Below are 20924 nucleotides of genomic sequence, written 5' to 3'. Positions count from 1 at the left end.
AGGTGAACCCTCGTCTTCTTACTGCGAGGCAGCAGCGCCACCCAGCACTGAATTAGATAAACTAAAAGTCGAGCTTAGCCTAGAAACGGTCCCTAATTTAGGGTCCTGTGGGATGGTCTTTCTGTGCAGGTTTAAAATTCACCCGCTTTAAGATGGAGAAGCTTCTACCTGTGGAACCTCTGCACGAGAACCACCTTCTTCTGCCCTCTCAAACATATGCAGTTTTTAATGTCTGGAAAACATTTGGGATTACATCACTTAGAGATCTGTACACAGACATCCTACGAACAACTACACTCCACATTGAACTTTATAGCCACACATTTCTTTCACTACCTTCAAATTAGAAACTTCACCTCCCACCTACTTCTATACTGATCAGTCTCGAGGACTCAGACAGCATTTCTCTAACATTTAAAACCTTCTTACAGTCCCTCCCTTACAAAGATCCCAGAGTGCAGTGGGAAAAGGACCTTACAGTCGAAGGCAGCCATGCACAGAATTCACTGGAGCTCCATATGTGCAAAGAATACAATCATTTAACTTAAAATTATACATCGAGGGCATCTCTCTCGCTTAACATTGTCCAAAATGTTTCCAGGGCGAGATCCAACCTGTAAACGTTGTAATCGAGCTCCAGCCTCACTGGGCCACAAGTTTTAGGGCTGCGCCAATTTAACATAACATGGAATGTTATTTGATTTTAAATCAATTCAATAAAATGTAAAAAAAAAAAAAAAAAAAAAATACAAACAAAATTCAAATGCTGTTGATTCAAACTGACTAACAGAACGGGTTTCACACAACGGCCTGCACTGGAATTTTTGTTTTTATGTCTTTTGAAATTTTGAGAGGTGATACTAAAAGCATCGTCTGCTGGGAAAATATTCTTAATTTAGATACATGAAAAGAGAAACTTCATACAGTAATAATAATTGTAAGTTTCCCCATGGGATTAATAAAGTATATCTATCTATCTATCTATCTATCTATCTATCTATCTATCTATCTAATAATAATAATAATAATAATAATAATAATGGATAGTTATTGATTTGTATCCAATGTTCTATAGAATAGGTTGAAGATAAGCCCTAGACAAGTGAGTTTGGAAAATGGGTGGATGAAAATAATAATAATAGTAATATTAATAATAATAATAGTAGTAGTAGTAATAATACTAGTAGTAGTAATAATAGTAATAATTGTATATTAATAATAGTAGTAGTAGTAATAATAATAATAATAATAATTATGTACTGTTACTGATTTGTGTCCAATGTTGTATAGAATAAGCTAAAGGTCCTCTTCAATCTAGCCCTAGATAAGAGAGTTTGGAAAATGGGTGGATGATGATATTAATAATAATAATAATAATAATAATAATGGATTTTTACTGATTTGTGTCTAATGTTCTATAGAATAGGCTGAAGATAAGCCCTAGATAAGCGAGTTTGGAAAATGTGTGGATGAAAATAATAATAATAAAAGTAGTAGTAATATTATTAATAATAATAGTAGTAGTAATAATAATAATAATAGTAGTAATAATAGTAGTAGTAGTAATAATAATAATAATAATAATAATAATAATAATAATAATTATGGATTGTTACTGATTTGTGTCCAATGTTCTATAGAATAAGCTGAAGGTCCTCTTCAATCTAGCCCTAGATAAGTGAGTTTGGAAAATGGGTGGATGAAGATGTTAATAATAATAATAATAATAATAATAATAATAATAATAATAATAATAATAATAATGGATTGTTATTGATTTGTGTCCAACGATCTATAGAATAGGGTGAAGATAAGCCCTAGATAAGCGAGTTTGGAAAATGGGTGGATGAAAATAATAATAATAATAGTAGTAGTAATATGAATAATAATAGTAGTAGTAATAATAGTCATAATAGTATATTAATAATAATAATAATAATCAGAGCTAGCTGATTATATGGGCAAAGTAGGCCATCGCCTACTGTGGCAAAGCTTACAGTTCGTAAACTTGGGGTGCACACCAAACTCACGAAGGGTAAAAGGGGATCCCTTACAATCCCCCCACCATTAGAAACTGCTCGATTAAATGACTGATTGCTTCCATGCAAAAAATTTTGAAGGGGGGGGGTCCTCATCTTGTCTTATAATTAAATTAAACACATAATAAATAAACGTATAATCAAATAAACACAAATAGTTATATACATAATTAACGACAGAAACATTAAAACAAATAAATGATACAAAATGAGACAAAACACACAACTTTGAACCCCAGCCAGGGGAGAAGCGCTGGCTGAAACATACATAACATAAGATAAGTTTTGTTATCTGCAAACATGACGAGGGTCTCAGAGGTGTACGCAGCTGTACCTCCTTGAGTCAGCAGAGTGGACCGAAGAGGGCTGAGTACACAGCTCTGGGGGGCGCCAGTGTTGAGTGTGATGATACCGGAGATGCTGTTTCCAACATGGATGGTCTGGGGGGTCTCTCGATCAGGAACTCCAGGATCCATTTGCATAGCAGACTTAACTTCCACGTGAGCTTCTGAACGACGATGGTGTTGAAAGCGGAACTGAAGTGTAGGTGTCCCTTTTGTCCAGATGGGTCAGGCCCAGAGGACCAGTACATGATATGGCATCTTTAGTGAGGGTCATGTGATGTGGGAGGTCAGGCTTTCAAGAGGCCCCAGACTAGCATCTCAAAGCACTTCATGATGACTGCCATGGGCTCTAGTGGGCGATAGTCACTGAGGCAAGAGACAGAAGACACCTTCAGCGCAAGTATGATGGTGGTGGCTTTGAAGCACTTGGGGACGACTGCGTGGCTCATGGAAATGTTAAAGATGTCTGCCAAGATATCCATCCTCTGGTTTGCACATTTCCTGAGCATTCACCCAGGGATGTTGTTTTGGTCCCAAAGCTTTGCATGGATTTGCATTCAACAAAGTTCTTCTTACATAAGCAGTGGACAAACACCGAATCTCATGAGAAAGGATGGACTTCTTCCCAGGTTTGTCATTCATAGGATGGAATGGTGGCTCTGAGGCCAGGGATATGCACTGGCAATCGGAAGGTTGCCGGTTCGAATTTCGTAAATGCCAAAAGGGACTCTGCTCTGTTGGGCCCTTCAGCAAGGCCCTTAACCTGAAATTGCTGAGCGCTTTGAGTAGTGAGAAAAGCGCTATATAAATGCAAAGAATTAATCATTATTATTATTATTATTCAGGGTATCAAACTGTCATTTAGAACATCTGGAATTGGGGAATCCTCAATGCCGACAGGTGGTGTGGTCTTGTAGACTGCGATGGCTTGGGTCCCCTGTCACATGTGCCGTGTGTCATCGGTGTCCCGAAAGCTACGGTGGATTTTCTTGCCATCCTCTCGCTGAGCTGCTTTGATGCCCTCGCTGTCCTGTGGGCTACCTTGTCACCTGATCTGAAGGCAGCATTACAGGTAGATGTAACAAAAGTTAATAAGGAAGAAAAAACATTTCATGGGGTGTACTTACTTTTTCACACACCGGTTCTTTTAGCGGAGAAGCTCTTTCTAATATATAAAGTGTGAAATGAACAGAACGTATCCCAGCATGGAGTCAAGCTCGGGTAGCAGCAGTAAAGTAATTACCTCACCTGGGCTCTCTGACCTTGCAGGACGTTAGAAGACCCATGGAAACATCTCAACTCTGGAAGTTAAAAAGCACTAGTGCTCCGAGGACCAGAGGACAACTTTTAATGGCTTTCCTTAGAGCTGACCGGAGACTCACAGCCTGTAGTCGTACACATACAGTGCATCCGTAAAGTATTCCCAGCGCATCACTTTTTCCACATTTTGTTATGTTACAGCCTTATTCCAAAATGGATTCAATTCATTTTTTTCCTCAGAATTCTACACACAACACCCCATAATGACAACGTGAAAAAAGTTTACTTGAGGTTTTTGCAAATTTATTAAAAATAAATAAACTGAGAAATCCCATGTACATAAGTATTCACAGCCTTTGCTCAATACTTTGTCGGTGCACCTTTGGCAGCAATTCCAGCCTCAGGTCTTGTTGAATATGATGCCACAAGCTTGGCACACCTAACCTTGGCCAGTTTGGCCCATTCCTCTTTGCAGCACCTCTCAAGCTCCATCAGGTTGGATGGGAAGCGTCGGTGCACAGCCATTTTAAGATCTCTCCAGAGATGTTCAATCAGATTCAAGTCTGGGCTCTGGCTGGGCCACTCAAGGACATTCACAGAGTTGTCCTGAAGCCACTCCTTTGATATCTTGGCTGTGTGCTTAGGGTCGTTGTCCTGCTGAAAGATGAACCGTCGCCCCAGTCTGAGGTCAAGAGTGCTCTGGAGTAGGTTTTCATCCAGGATGTCTCTGTACATTGCTGCAGTCATCTTTCCCTTTATCCTGACTAGTCTCCCAGTCCCTGCCGCTGAAAAACATCCCCACAGCATGATGCTGCCACCACCATGCTTCACTGTAGGGATGGTATTGGCCTGGTGATGAGCGGTGCCTGGTTTCCTCCAAACGTGATGCCTGGCATTCACACCAAAGAGTTCAATCTTTGTCGCATCAGACCAGAGAATTTTCTTTCTCATGATCTGAGAGTCCTTCAGGTGCCTTTTGGCAAACTCCAGGCGGGCTGCCATGTGCCTTTTACTAAGGAGTGGCTTCCGTCTGGCCACTCTACCATACAGGCCTGATTGGTGGATTACTGCAGAGATGGTTGTCCTTCTGAAAGGTTCTCCTCTCTCCACAGAGGACCTCTGGAGCTCTGACAGAGTGACCATCGGGTTCTTGGTCACCTCCCTGACTAAGGCCCTTCTCCCCCGATCGCTCAGTTTAGATGGCCGGCCAGCTCTAGGAAGAGTCCTGGTGGTTTCGAACTTCTTCCACTTACGGATGATGGAGGCCACTGTGCTCATTGGGACCTTCAAAGCAGCAGAAATTTTTCTGTAACCTTTCCCAGATATGTGCCTCAAGACAATCCTGTCTCAGAGGTCTATAGACAATTCCTTTGACTTCATGCTTGGTTTGTGCTCTGACATGAACTGTGAACTGTAGGACCTTCTATAGACAGGTGTGTGCCTTTCCAAATCAGGTCCAGTCAACTGAATTTACCACAGGTGGACTCCAATGAAGCTGCAGAAACATCTCAAGGATGATCAGGGGAAACAGGAGGCACCTGAGCTCAGTCTGGAGCTTCATGGCAAAGGCTGTGAATACTTATGTACATGTGCTTTCTCAATTTATTTATTTTTTAATAAATTTGCAAAAATCTCAAACTTTTTTCATGTTGTCATTATGGGGTGTTGTGTGTAGAATTCTGAGGAAAAAAATGAATTTAATCCATTTTGGAATAAGGCTGTAACATAACAAAATGTGGAAAAAGTGATGAAGTGCTGTGAATACTTTCCAGATGCACTGTAAATGAAGTGCGGTGAACACTCGAAAACATCAATACAAGGAAGGAAGCAGGTCCTGATGATGTGGCAGGACGTGTGCTCCAGGCCTGCGCTGAGATATTTACACACATATTCAACATCTCTCTCTCTCCTCAGGTGTAGTCCCCTTGTGCCGGAAATCCACAACCATTGTACCTGTTCCCAATAATCCAAGGATAACCTGTCTTAATGACTATCGACCAGTCGCTGTCACCCCAGTCATCACAAAGTGCTTTGAACGACTGGTAATCACCCACATCAAAGCCTCCATCCCAGCTGATCTAGACCAACACCAGTTTGCCTATCGGTCAAACAGATCAAAGTGAGGATGCCATCTGTGTGGCTCTACATGCTGCCCTCTCACACCTGGAAAAGCCCAACACCTGTGTCAGGATGCTCTTCATTGACTACAGCTCTGCATTTAATCCCATCACACCTAACCAGCTGATCCAAAATCTCTATGCACTAGGACTTGCTCCGTCCATATGCAACTGGTTACTGGATTTTCTCACCAACCGCCCCCCAGTCTGTCAGGATGGGCAAACACACATCCTCCACCCTTACCCTGAGCACTGGTGTGCCACAAGGATGTGTACTAAGTCCACTTCTCTATGCACTCTTCACCCATGAGTGTCAACCCATCCACCAATCAAACATTATTGTTAAATTTGCGGATGACATGACACGACTGTCATTGGGCTTGTAACAGACAACAGTGAAGCTGCATATAGGGAAGAGGTTCAGAATCTGACAGCAATGGTGCAACACCAACAACCTGGTCTGAAATACCAAAAAGACCAAAGAAGTTATTCTGGACTTTAGGACCACTAAGAAGACCAATCACAGTCCAATAACAATCAATGCAGATGCTGTGGAGAGAGTTTCCAAGAGTCACCATCTCAGAGGTCCTGTCCTGGGCTGACAACAACTTGGCTAGAATAGGCAAAGCACCACAACAGGAAACTAAGGAGAGCTGACCTCCCCCAGAAGCTGCTGGTTAATTTCTATCGATGCGCCACAGAGAGCATCTTAACTAACTGCATGATGATGGCCTGCAGGTTACAACAGCTACACCAAGGCTGCTAAAGAAGCCCCTGCAGTGGGTCGTGAAAACAGCAGAGGCCAATATCGGGACTGAACTGCCATGACTCGATCTCTCGTATAAGACTCGCTGTGTGAGAAGGGCCAAAAACATTCTCAAGGACAAAACTCATCCTGGAAATTCTTTGTTTGAGCTCCTCCTGTCAGGGCAGACGATTTAGGTCAATCCGTGGACGCACAAACAGACTAAAAAAGAGCTTTTTTTCCCATCTGCCATAAACTTTCTGAACTCTGAATCTCCTCAGTCTGAGATCATTTTTAATTGAACATGTGCAATAAGCTCTATTGGTAATGTGCAATATATTAATGTAATACAATATAGAATATGGAATGTACTCTTCATTAACAGGTGCAATAACAATTTATGCTGCTGTGCTTTGAGCAATAATAATTTGCTCTGGTTACTTGATCACTTAACACTGTATATGAAATATTTGGAATTATTTGACTTTTCTTTAAATGCACCTTGGGGTGTCACAAAAAGTCATTTCGTTGTGTTACACAATGACAATAAAGTGCTTGAACTTGAACTTGCCAAGATGTTCATTTTAACCTTTGGCAGGAGTGCCATCTGCTGGATTGTGCTGGTAGTGCAGCTCGCGATTCAGATAAACACCCAGGGCGCTAATTCTGTTAGCGGAGAAAAAGGACCAGGAAGTGGATGCAGTGGCGTAGCTCGAGTTCGCGCCACTCGGGGCGGGGCGGGGTTTCAATTTGCCGCCCTCCAACGTATCTGAATATCTTAGCCTATTTAAATTGAAAATTAAAATGACGTATAGAGAAAAATTAAGGTACATTTTGCATAGATTTATTTATATATAGAGAAACAGCAATATTTTTTTCACATATAATCCTCTTTAATAAAATCCCTGTGTGCGTCCAGGTTTTCTGTGTGTGTCTTCTGGTGAAGTGCGCATGCGCGGGGCACGGTGTGATGCGCGATATTACTGTCAGAGAAAATTACAGGCGTTTTACGGAAATACAAACCAGTATTACTGCGAGAGGAAATTAAAGGCACACAATGCAGTGACGCATATTACAGCCACACACAAGCCAGTATTACTGACTGAGAAAATTAAAGGCATATTACCGACGCGCACCCCTGTATTACCGCCAGAGAAAATGAAAGGTATATTACAGACATACAAGACAGTATTACTGTCACAGAAAATTAAAGACACACAATACACGGCGGCAGCCCACGAAGAACGGTCACCTCAGCAAGTAAACATCAACAAAAGAAAGGCTGAAAGAAAGAAAGATACGACCAACAAAAAGAATGAGGTCAAAGTCCCTTGCCATTTAATATAGACTGTTCCTACTAATGTTTATGCACTAATGTTCTAGCGCCCGTTATTGTAACGGGCTAAATGACTTGTTATTTATAAGCATCAACTAGACAAGAATATAGTACAGACGCACTGATAAGCCGTGTTCTGATTATTAGTTTAATATAATTACGCTGCGAAAACCAGAACTGGTGTGGTGTACAAGTGATAGGTGGGGATGAGCAAGAACGTGTTCGGATTGATAACGAAACAAAATTATACATTGTGAATTAGTTGTTTATCTTCCTAGAAATTATTATCGGTGTAATGAATTTGTGAATTTCCCCTTGGGATTAATAAAGTATCTATCTATCTATCTATCTATCTATCTATCTATCTATCTATCTATCTATCTATCTATCTATCTATCTATCTTATAGTGCCTTTCACATATCTATCTATCTGTTATATAGTGCCTTTCATACCTTCTGTCCTTTAATGGGTCTTTCATTATCTATCTATCTATCTATCTATCTATCTATCTATCTATCTATCTATCTATCTATCTATCTATCTATCTATCTGTCTGTCTGTCTATCTATCTATCTATCTATCTATCTATCTATCTATCTATCTATCTATCTATCTATCTAATGTGATGTCACGTCCGGGCTCAAACCAATGGCTGAAAAACATGAGCCCGATCCCTATGACCTCACTTCCTGTCTTCCCCTTTAAAAGTCTGCACCTTTTCCCTATTCCCTCATTTCCGTCTTGAACTCGGTTGTATGCACATCAGTGCAACATTTCATTTAAAAACGACTTTTGCAGCCAAGAAACCAATTATACGGGTGGCTGCCCCAAACCTTTCTATGACTCTGTGTTGAGTTGGTGACAATACACACATACACACATAAGCCCATCATTTTCCTAATCGTATCTTCTGTCCTCCAGCACTGTCACTGACGACTTTCCTCCTTTCTAACGTCTGCTCCTCAGCTGCCACGGTGGCTCCACCGATGACCCGGAGTTCCATGCTGGTGCTAGGAGTGCAGATGAAGACCTCCACGCTTTGTCCCACCACAGGATTTGGTTTCTCTTAACTCTTTGAAGGCTGAATTATTTTTTCGGTTGTCTTCATGCAGGTGCCAGAGCTAAAGGTGGATCTGACGAGAGAGCAAAGCAAAATACTCTGTGGACAATGTTTGGCATTTTATGTCGGAGATTTGGATGCAAGGGATCTGGAGATCACAAAAACGAACAGCGATGTACCAGCCTCAGCTGATCGTAGTGCTCAATGCTTTGGTGTGGCGGCCGCCGCTGCGTGGAGACAATACTGTATGTCATTGTAAGTCGACACCGGCCTCGAAAGAGTTAACAAGATACGACAACAATGGTGGAGAAAGAAAACAATGAGAGCTTCCATCTTGGAGTGACTGTTGTGCGTTTCTGTTTGAAAGAACCTTCAATGGATGCATCCGTCCCAGTGAGTTTGAACACGAATGTCGACGAGTGTACAGTTCACAAAGCCAAAGGTGGTGGGCGTCATTAGGAGAGATGGCATCCAGCCATCCATCCATTTTCCAACCCGCTGAATCCAAACACAGGGTCACGGGGGTCTGCTGGAGCCAATCCCAGCCAACACAGGGCACAAGGCAGGAGCCAATCCACCGCAGGGCACACACAAACACACACGGGACAATTAAGGATCACCAATGCACCTAACCAGCATGTCTTTAGACTGTGGGAGGAAACCGAAGCACCTGGCAGACACGGGGAGAACATGCAAACTCCACGCAGGGAGGACCCGGGAAGCGAACCCGGGTCTCCTAACTGTGAGGCAGCAGCGCTACCCACTGCACCACCCATTCAGCAAATAGTAGTTTCAAAATTTGATTGTAATTTCTTGAAATTTATTTTCCTGTTTATCTCCAAAATTTATCTTTTGTACTTCGCTGATTTTGGAACTGAGCTCTTCAAATACAACTTACAGGTTCATATTTCAGAAGTACAAATTTTCGGTGGGAGAATTATCAGTATGGTTACATGTGAGCAGAGAGGAAACAGTGACGACAGGCAGCATCGACGGTGACAGGGGGTCCTGGGATAGTGGGTGGGGCCCCAATGGGAGGGCAGATCCTGCTCCTCACCTGCCAGGGCGTCTGCACGTCAGATCGATTATAATGGCTTAGCATTAATATCAGTTGAGCACGAAGTCATCGACTCCCTTGATTATTCACACTTAATGTAACTTATTATTATTTATTATGAATCAAAGACTTTGCAAAAATGAAAGTACGCAAGGTATTTTTACATTAAAGGTTTGATTTACATGCTACGTTAGCTTTAGTCAGTAGGTTCCTTTGACATGTTCCTCTCAAATCTGGTATATATAATATACAGTATAATCATAAAATGATACGCTTTACCTCACTAATTGTTACACATTTATATGGATAAAATAATTATCATGCATTCATACGGATAGAAACAGCAAGGCCCCAACAGGTCCCTTTGCTTAGGGCCCCCAAAAACCTAAGAATGGCTCTGCCACCTGGACGTGTCCTCCAATGAGTGGTCCAATGCTTCATTTTATTTTTTTGGTTTGCACTTCAGTTCCAGCAAAGCTTTAAAGTATCAGCAGGGTGATGGTCACTGTGACATAATTAGTATCAGGGACCCCACAGAGAGTGTCATGTAAAGCTCTCCATTGGCCGCGTATGGAAGTGCACGTTAATACTTCTTGGTTGCTGGGAACTCCGGAGGCGTGGAGTGTGGACTGATGTGCAAATCTCGTTCAGTTTCTCCAAGACTTCGGTCCATTTTCCTGCCCTGGCTGTGTCAGACGTGCACATGTAAGCCAGCTACAGGGACCAAAAGATGGGAATTCCACACCAGGCCATGTGGTGGGGTGCACTAAACCTTCTTATTTTATCCCTGTAGACCGGACACGGGATATCCTGCCGTGCAAAGTCCTAAGATGTCACTTCTAGTTCAGCTCTTTAGGACATCACTTCTGGTACTGGCCCCGAGGATGACATCACTTCTGGTCCTAGCCCTGAGGATGATGTCACTTCCGGTCCTGGCCTTGCGGACGATGTCACTTCCGTTCCTAGCCCTGAGGATAATGTCACTTCCGTGAGGATGATGTCACTTCCGGTCCCGGGGACAACTTCACTTCTGGTACTAGCCCCAAGGATGATGTCACTTCCAGTCGTAACCCTGAGGATGATGTCACTTCTGGTCCTGGCCCTGCGGACGATGTCACTTTCCATCCTAGCCCTGAGGATAATGTCACTTCCGGTCCTAGCCCTGAGGATGATGTCACTTCCGGTCCCGGGGATGACTTCACTTCTGGTACCGGCCCCAAGGATGATGTCACTTCCAGTCGTAGCCCTGAGGATAATGTCACTTTCGGTCCTGGCCCTGCAGACGATGTCACTTCCGGTCCCGGGGACGACTTCACTTCTGGTACCGGCCCCAAGGATGATGTCACTTCCGGTCCTAGCCCTGAGGATGATGTCACTTCCAGTCCCGGGGACGACTTCACTTCTGGTACCGGCCCCAAGGATGATGTCACTTCCAGTTGTAGCCCTGAGGATGATGTCACTGCCGGTCCTGGCCCTGCGGACGATGTCACTTCCCATCCTAGCCCTGAGTATAATGTCACTTCCGGTCCTGGGCCTGAGGACGATGTCACTTCTAGACCTGGCCCCGAGGATGACATCACTTCCTCTGACCTCCCATTAAATCCCGACTTTCTCCCTCCATTGATCAGTTCTGTTTTGGACTCAGCTCTGTACTCTCTTGTACTGAAAACTTTGCCTTTTCTCAACCAGGGTCAAGTACACAGGTGGCTGCCCCCAAATCTTTTTTTTGTGTGTCGAGGCTCATCATTTCATGGGCCTCAACGTGGTTTCAGTGCCCTCCTGGTTTGGCATGATAAACAAGCCAAAAATCCAGCACTGGTCGGCGTGTGAGAACTGGTGCGAATCTCCACGAGGGGCAGAACCACTCAACGGTTATTAAGAAGGATCACGGGGACACAGAGATGGAAGTCCTCACCAAGAAGGGATCCAATTAAGTGGAGCTGCGAGCAAGCGAGAAGACCTGGAAGAGATGTGGTCAGAAAGTTCAGTCGGGTTCTAAAGGACGCATGTGGCAGCCTTCAAAGTCCAAGCTCTGAACTCCAAATGCCGCATGCATGCTTTCAGTATCTCCAGTGCAGCTGTAATCGTGAACCACTTCAGCCCCTTTTTGACTCAGAGAAAAGAAGGAAACCAGTTTACAGTTAAAAAAAAGTCAAGGACAGGCCCATTTTATACCAACCATTCCAAAAATGAAAATGGAATCACCAGTTGATCAGCAGGATAAAATAAAAAATACAAATGAATCAACTAAGAAAAATCCTGCTTGGAAAATCCCACTGCTGACACCATCACACACCTTAAAAGGCTGAGGCAAAGTACAAGGTGCACCTTAAGGCCCAGGGTCAAGTTAAAAAATAAGGACACTATAACTCAACAGTGGTCCACTGGTGTAAAAGACAACGTTACCTGTCACGTCAAAAAGCCACCCTCTTTTTTTTCCCAAGCAGAAAGCTAAAAAGGTTCTTCTTGCAGATGGATGCTCAGCCTGGTCTTTGCACTCACCCAACCAGAATGAATTTGAAATGAAACGATTTCATCAAAACACAAATGGGATGCATTTCATTTCCTGGGTCCAGGGTGGGAGGTTAGTGGAGCTACGCTTTCCCTACTGTTTCTGTACAGATGGCCGGTAATAGAAATCTGATTTCTAGGAATGCCATAGTCTGGGGTACAGCTGGAGATGCTGTCCCGATAAAGCAAGGGGAGAAGCCATGATAACTATACTTGTTTTGCTCCTCAGAAGACGACACAGATGTGGTGACTCAGCTCGGGGAGGAGCAACGTCATGGACACCAGGCATGGGCTGGCATTCTGGCCGGGATGGTTCAAGGCCTCTTACCCGCCTTGGAGGCCAGTTTTAATGGAAGGACAGGGGGAGTTTAATCACATAGACTATTTGCTCCCCTGATACAATTTATTTATTTATATAAAGCCCAAAATCACACAAGGAGTGCCACAATGGGCTTTAACAGGCCCTGCATCTTGACAGCCCCCCAGCCTTGACTCTCTAAGAAGACAAAGAAAAACCTTGTAGGGAAAAAAATGGAAGAAACCTCCGGAAAGGCAATTCAAAGAGAGACCCCTTTCCAGGTAGGGTGTCAAGAAGAAGGGGGGTCAATACAATACACAGAACAGAATACAAGTCATCCTCAATACAATATAATAGTGCAATAGAAATATTACAAGTGCAGAGCAGAACTCAACAGCAGATGATATCCCATAGTAGAATTTGGGTTTGTTCAGAGCCATCAAGCTATCTCCCCCTATTGGCCATTCCACAGGTGAGTCAGCGCTGGGCCAGCCAATCTGATGAAAGGACCCCCGTTTCTCACGATTCCTGCGATCCTCCATCAGAGATGACTTTACCTTTGGCAGGCGGGCCGTGGCACCGAGTGCCATATTTGAGTATCGAGAAGAGAAACGGAATAGATGAGGGTTAGTAACAAATTCTAACTATCATGCTACTTATCTGCGGTGGGTTGGCACCCTGCCCGGGATTGGTTCCTGCCTTGTGCCCTGTGTTGGCTGGGATTGGCTCCAGCAGATCCCCGTGACCCTGTGTTAGGATTCAGCGGGTTAGAAAATGGATGGATGGATGGATGTTACTTACGTTTTAGTGCTAATAACCAACAATGGAGATGCAGTCTGCACAGCTAATCAGCAGCTCTAGTCAGGGTGTGCTAAACTGAAGTCGTGAGATTTGAAAGCGGAGACAGAAGGGGAATCTCTTCTAGTAGAAGGCAGACCACTTCACAGTTTAGTGGCCCTGTAACTAAAAGCTTGATCTTCCACTGTTATTTTATTAATCGTCATCTTCAGATTTTAATGTGCACTCCGGTTTGTAAGTCATGATAAGTTCGGATAAGTAAGCCGGACCTCAGCCATTTAAAGGCTTTATATGTTACAAATAGGTGGAAGTCTTCCTGGACTATGGTGTCCGCACGGATACCTTGCAGGGCAGGCTGGGAATTGCGGTCCTGTGAGACGGCCCTATTGTGGTCTGTGGGTACCACATTGGGGGAAGCAGGAACAGACCTTCCCCACTTTAAAGAACTTCCCCCTGACCTGGAAGCACTTCCTGGAATGCGATATGGCGGCACCAGAAGATACCCCCGGATCCGGCATTAAAATAGGCAGGGGAGTCTGGAGGTGGAGAGTGGATGAGACGACGTGGGAGGTGTGGAAGGAAACAAGAAGATTTGTATTAGTGGAAGGGAGAATACAAGGATTGTGGAAAAGCATTTGGAGGTACGTTAAAGTCAAAAACGATCTCCTGTTTGAACCCAGGACTGTGTTGTGTAGTTGTGTTTGGGGGGCTGCTCTGCCTCCTACTGGTCACAAGAGATCTTTAAGTGCTTGTCTTTATGATATTCCTAAATTTGTGGCCTCAAGCATATCTCATAATCTACTCGAGCAGAGAACTCAAATGATGCTCCCCATAAATGAGCTTCCTAACAATTTGACGGTTCTTATCATCATCCCATGTTGCATAATCTGATCATTTAGGCATTTAGTCAAGGACAGGCCCATTTTATACCAACCATTCCAAAAATGAAAATGGAATCACCAGTTGATCAGCAGGATAAAATAAAAAATACAAATGAATCAACTAAGACAAATCCTGCTTGGAAAATCCCACTTCTGACACCATCACACACCTTAAAAGGCTGAGGCAAAGTACAAGGTGCACCTTAAGGCCCAGGGTCAAGTTAAATAATAAGGACACTACAACTCAACAGTGGTCCACTGGTGCCAAAAACAACGTTACCTGTCACGTCAAAAAGCCACCCTCTTTTTTTTCCTAAGCAGAAAGCTAAAAAAGGTTCTTCTTGCAGATGGATGTTCAGCCTGGTCTTTGCACTCACCCAACCAGAATGAGTTTGAAATGAAACGATTTCATCAACACACAAATGGGATGCATTTCATTTCCTGGGTCCAGGGTGGGAGGTTAGTGGAGACACGCTTTCCCTACTGTTTCTATACAGATGGCCGGTAATAGAAATCCGATTTCTAGGAATGCCATAGTCTGGGGTACAGCTGGAGATGCTGTCCCGATAAAGCAAGGGGAGAAGCCATGATAACTATACTTGTTTTGCTCCTCAGAAGACGACATAGATGTGGTGACTCGACTCAACTCAACTCAAGACCAGACGTTCCACCACTGTGCAATTTCCAGTGCATTTTTTTTTTTTGGGTCCCTGGTCTCATTTTTCGTATCACGAACCACACGGTGCAATCTGCTCATTTGAAGAGCTCAACTGACAAACGTATCCCATTACTGTTTCCTGGTCTTAGTTTCTCATCGACAAAGGGCACAGAGTAACCTGCCAGTTCAAAGATCTTCAAAAAGAAACATTTCCAAAATTGCAAGATTCCTCACACGTTTCTAGTTCTTAGTCTCGATTTCTCATCCTTAACCATCCATTGTTAAGCTTTTGATTTGGGGAAGTCGACAGACGATACACAGCAGTTCCTCTTATGAGATTTTTAAAATGATTAACCGGTTTCTGGTATCAATCTCTCATCTTCACCTCCACAAAGAGCAACATTTCCTGTTATGACATTCTTAATGACGGAGCAGTTCCTGGTTTGAGTTTCTCATCGTCAACCGCACAGGGGAATCTGCTGATTTGGAGAGATCAAGTCAGATAAGATTTCCTGTTTCAAGATTTCAAATGATAAAAAAACCAGTCCCTGGTATCAGTTTCTCAGCCCCACTGTGCTATCTGCTAATTCAGGAGGAGTTCAACAGACACAATTCCCTGTTAGGATGATCCTAATGATTTACCATTTCTCAGTTCATGTTCTTACCAACGACCACACAGTGAAGTCGACTGATTTGACAAACTCAGAAGACATTTTCTGATGGAAGATTTCTAAAGATTTTAAAATCATAAGCTAGTGAATTGAGGTTGTCCTTTATGAGATTCCTGCAGATTTTCTGGTTCCTTGTCCAGGTTTCTCATTACCAGGCACACAAAGGTCAGGTTGGGGAGCAGGCACTGGTACAGCGTGTTGAACCTTAAAATGTTTTTTCATCCCCTGTTCTCCATGGTGTGGTCCACCAATGCGCCATCCAGATCGATACACGCCTGAAGAAGAACCCAGCTTTGAAAGGCATTCGCCACAAGAGCTTGTGTTGGCATCAGTACGCACACTCCTGGGCCTACCTGCTCGCTCCCTTTGCTTGATGTCGAATTTTGTGTTTCTTCTTGCGATGGATAGCACACTAGGGTCAAGTCAAGTTGGGGAGTAGGCACCGGTATGGCGTGTTGTCACACCCACCACACGATGAAACAGCTCAAGATCCTGGTTGGCAACCCCCAAGGCAGACACGCAGTCCAGTCCCACCCTCTATCTGTCGCAGCCAGGTGTTATGTGGGGGTCTCCTTGGCCTGGTCCAGCCATTCGGATCCTCAACAACGAGCCGGATCATCCTCGGGGAATCGTGCCACATGGCAGTAGCGCCGTAACTGGTGCTCCCTCACAGTGCCATCATTTGCCACATTCGGGACTCCGTAAGAAACACAAAGTCAAACCAGCGGTACCCAAGGATTCTCCGTAAAGACACCGTACTGAAGGAGTCCAGTCTTCATCTCAGGTCACTGGATAGCGTCCATGTCTCACAAATTGGAAGCACCAGGACTCTACAGACTTGGACCTTCATCCGTTTACAGATATCGGGAGCGCCACACACCCCTTTCCAGTGACATCATGACCCCCCAATGCTCTCCCAATCCGTCTACTGACTTCATAGTTAAGAGTCACCAGAGACATGAATGTCACTGCCAAGGTAAGTAAACCTCTCGACGAGGTGACACTTTCTACACAGACAGACACACCGCTGATGGCTGTGCCTAGGAGGTCATCTTGGTTTTTATCAGGACACTCAGACTCCTCGCTCAGTCTCTCATTGACTCTGTGAAGATCACAGCATCGTCAGCAAAGTCGAGATCAGCGAATCTTTCATTCACGGAGCTGAATTGACATCTTCCTTGGTGTGATTCCGAACGATTTGGCTGTTCCTGATCTCCTTTCCTTATCATTGACCACACTGGGTCTGAGCTTATTGTTGCTTTGACACTCAGAACCCGAGGACCCTTTGGGTGGGCCCTTCGCCTTCCCTACCGTAGAACAGCCCCGTCTTTACAGGTTTACTCCCAACCCCAACAACATCCATCCCGAGACAGTAGAGACAAGACGTTCCACGCGCCTACCTGGACGAGCCGCCTCAGATTAGGACCCGAGTGCTGCCGTGAAGCGGGCGACGCCTCAGCGACACACCAGTTCCGATCTCCGACGGTTCTGACGTTCCCCAAATTCTCCTTTGTGATGCGAGCCGCCACAGCAGAGCTACTACTGCAGAGAGCAGAAAGGAGTCCCCTTCTGTCACAGACTGGGTGATGTCTTTTTTTTTTTTTTTTAACAATAGCTGGAGTGCCAGTCCTGCCACCAACCATCCCCCATGATTTCTCTGCAAGTTGACGTCATATCTCTGTTTTTTAACTGAAATGTGAATTTTGACGAAACGTACAAAAACACAAAAGCAGGATGAAACAGTTCAACCTGAAAGTGCGACTGCGCTCCATTAAACTGCCACCCTGCTTAACTTTGCCACCGTCACCTTATCCATCCATCCATTTTCCAACCCGCTGAATCCGAACACAGGGTCACGGGTGTCTGCTGGAGCCAATCAATCCCAGGGCACAGGGCAGAAACCAATCCCGGGCAGGGTGCCAACCCACCGCAGGGCACACACACACACACCAAGCACACACTAGGGACAATTTAGAATCGCCAATCCACCTAACCAGCATGTCTTTGGACTGTGGGAGGAAACCCAGGCAGACACGGGGAGAACATGCAAACTCCAAGCAGGGAGGACCCGGGAAGTGAACCCAGGTCTCCTTACTGCGAGGCAGCAGCGCTACCACCGTGCCACCCAAGACGAATCATCCATCCATCATCCAACCCACTAAATCCTAACTACAGGGTCACGGGGGTCTGCTGGAGCCAATCCCAGCCAACACAGCGCGCAAGGCAGGAACAAACTCCGTGTAGGGCGCCAACCCACCGCAGGGCACACACACACAGACACATGGGACAATTTAGGATCGCCAATGCACCTGACCTGCATGTCTTTGGACTGTGGGAGGAAACCGGAGCACTACACAGACACGGAGAGAACATGCAAACTCCACGCAGGGAGGACCCGGGAAGTGAACCCAGGTCTTCTTACTGCGAGGCAGCAGTGCTACCACCGTGCCACCCAAGACGAATCATCCATCATCCAACCCACTAAATCCTAACTACAGGGTCACAGGGGTCTGCTGGAGCCAATCTCAGCCAACACAGCGCACAAGGCAGGAAACAAACCTTGGGCAGGGTGCCAACCCACCGCAGGGCACACACACACACACCAAGCACACACTAGGGACAATTTAGAATCGCCAGTCCACCTAATCTGCATGTCTTTGGACTGTGGGAGGAAACCCACACAGACATGGGGAGAACATGCAAACTCCACGCAGGGAGGGAGAAATTATTGATTTCACAAATGTAGAATTTGTAGCCCGATTCGATCGGGCTCACAGTCGCTTGTTTAACATAAAAATATAAGTGACAAGCTATCCATCTATCCATCCATCCATTTACCAGCCCGCTGAACCCGAACACGATCCTGGGCAGGAGCCAAACCCACCGCAGGACACACACAAACACACCAAGCACACACTAGGGACAATTTAGAATCGCCAGTGCACCTAACCTGCATGTCTTTGGACTGTGGGAGGAAACCGGAGTGCCCGGAGGAAACCCACGCAGACACGGGGAGAACATGCAAACTCCACGCAGGGAGAAGAGAACCTCAGGTCTCCTAACTGCGAGACAGCAGCGACCGTCACCTTACATCACCCAAAATGTCTTCTTCCCCATTTTAAAATAACTGCTGTTTTTATTAACGATGAAACACAATGAACAATAGCCACCGATCAAACATAAGTTACAGGTTTAGCTTGAACACCGATTGCTGTAATTAAATTATGACAATAATAAAAAAGAAAAAGAAAAAAAAAAAAGAAAGAAATGAAAGCACATCCGCCATTCTCCCCAGCATCGGGCGATTCAAAACGGAAAAACAAGTGTACTGTGGCGGCTCACTCGTCAACGTGGGCCCGACGTACACATTCTGACCTGCAATCCAGTTTGTTTGTTTATTTGTCTCAAGTGGATTTCAAGAATAAATCACTTTTTCCTTTTGTTTCATTTTGTTTTTTTTTTTAATACACCGCGGCGTGTTTGGCTGTGTCCCAAACTTTTCACGATTGGTTTACGTGCCAATGTGCTGGAAATATAAACATGATTAAAACAGAGCAGAAGGCAACGTTAACAAAAAAAAATAAAAAATAAAAATAGCAAGAAAGGATAAAATGTTAAATAAAATCTTCATCCTGAATGGCTTTCCAAACATTTCCAGTCGACCATCCTGGAAAAAAAATAAAAAAAAAAACAAAAACGGTTTAGAATCGTGTAATAAATACGAGAGGGAATCATCGAGGCTGCCTGTGGCCCTGACATTTCTTCCAGCTGCAGACTGGCACTGATATTGTAATCCATCCTGGGCACCCACACGCTTATTTATTTATTTTCATGGAAAAGCTTTCGGAAAAGTTGCAAAGTCTTGAAATCCATCCATCCATCCATTTCCCAACCCACTGAATCCAAACACAGGGTCACGGGGGTCTGCTGGAGCCAATCCCAGCCAACACAGGGCACAAGGCAGGAACCAATCCCGGGCAGGGTGCCAACCCACCGCAGAGTCTTGAAATCACTAAAAACAAAAAAAAAAAGACCTTTCACTCCTCCTCAAACCTCCCCAGAGTTGGCCATGGTCTGCAGTGTCGCCGGCACCTGTTGGGGACCCCCGAGGGCAGGTAGATCAGAGATCCACGGGATGGACGGGGCAGAGCGAGGGAGCTGGAAAAGCGGAGGTGGGGATGGCCTTTGGGTTCAAAGTGTTTCAGGTGAAATTGTCTTTTATCCGCTGACGTTATTCTTTGTTTTGTTTTTTTTTTTTTGTTGTACTTCTTTTGTGTTTTTGCCGCTTGGGGCTCACACTCTTAAAATTCTCCAAGGTCATTCGTGTCGTGCCGTGCTACCCCACTCCCGAGTCTTCAGGTTTTATGAGGGATTAGAGTTCTTTACCACTTCGAGTTTGCCCTTCAGTTCTGTAATCTGAGGAGAGAAAGACAAGAGAGAGAAGGAAATCTGTGATTATAGTGAAGACATCTCACCCGCAGACACGGGGTGGTCCGCAAGTCAATGCAAAGAGTGGATGTTTTGTGGAATCTTATTTTTTTGCACAAGGTTCAATAGGGAATCAGCAGAAATTCTGGCCTGATTGCGAAACATATTGACTCGGGTCCCCAACTCCCCTGGTCCGCAGCCCACTACTGGCAACGGGGACTCACTCAGTGAAGGGCTACAGCAAAAAGGCTGCCCCCTTCACTGAGGACACTTTTCAGAATGCTAGGCGGGCGGGATGTGGCAGCGGCGCAGAGAGAGGAGGGAGACCGAGGTGACAGAGTATTACAACAAAGTATTTTTATGTTTCTGACAGTTTTCCCATATGACACGAGTCTATAGACATCTCGTTACTACGAAGTACATTCAGCAGCAGATACTTCCATTACAACGAAGTGACCTTGAAATGCTTGAATGAATCATCCACAGAGCAGTTAGTTCTGTGGTCACAGCTCAGTTGTGCACAACGATCCCCAAACAGAAACATTGTAAAAAAAAATTTCTTTCTTCAAACTTTCCTCGTACTGTTTTTTTTTTTTTTTTGCTGTTTTTATTTTCTGTGGTTTTCAGGGATACCTTGTGCTTATCACTAGTCAACATTTGAAAAACATCCACTGGAATTTAACTCAATGTCACCCTCCTATAGAAATGGCAGACATGAAA

The 20924-nt window shown here is 44.6% G+C and overlaps 3 protein-coding genes across 3 annotated transcripts in view; 2 read left to right on the top strand and 1 right to left on the bottom strand.

Moving 5' to 3' along the window:
• LOC114664509 (pyruvate dehydrogenase (acetyl-transferring) kinase isozyme 2, mitochondrial-like) overlaps positions 1-20924 on the top strand; it is a 905310-nt gene that overhangs the window by 167239 nt on the left and 717147 nt on the right. The gene's annotated exons all lie outside the window — the stretch shown is intronic.
• LOC127530166 (uncharacterized) overlaps positions 1-20924 on the top strand; it is a 341522-nt gene that overhangs the window by 179120 nt on the left and 141478 nt on the right. The gene's annotated exons all lie outside the window — the stretch shown is intronic.
• The window catches only part of ppp1r9ba (protein phosphatase 1, regulatory subunit 9Ba), a 128617-nt gene continuing 126585 nt past the window's right edge, over positions 18893-20924 (bottom strand). Inside the window, 1 exon segment of the mRNA XM_051936389.1 lies at positions 18893-20192. Within this exon segment, the coding sequence (XP_051792349.1) occupies positions 20139-20192 (54 nt within the window). The 3' untranslated portion in view covers positions 18893-20138.

Source organism: Erpetoichthys calabaricus, chromosome 14, assembly GCF_900747795.2.
Source record: "Erpetoichthys calabaricus chromosome 14, fErpCal1.3, whole genome shotgun sequence".
NCBI lineage: Eukaryota > Metazoa > Chordata > Cladistia > Polypteriformes > Polypteridae > Erpetoichthys > Erpetoichthys calabaricus.
This window is presented reverse-complemented; position numbering and strand designations above follow the sequence as displayed.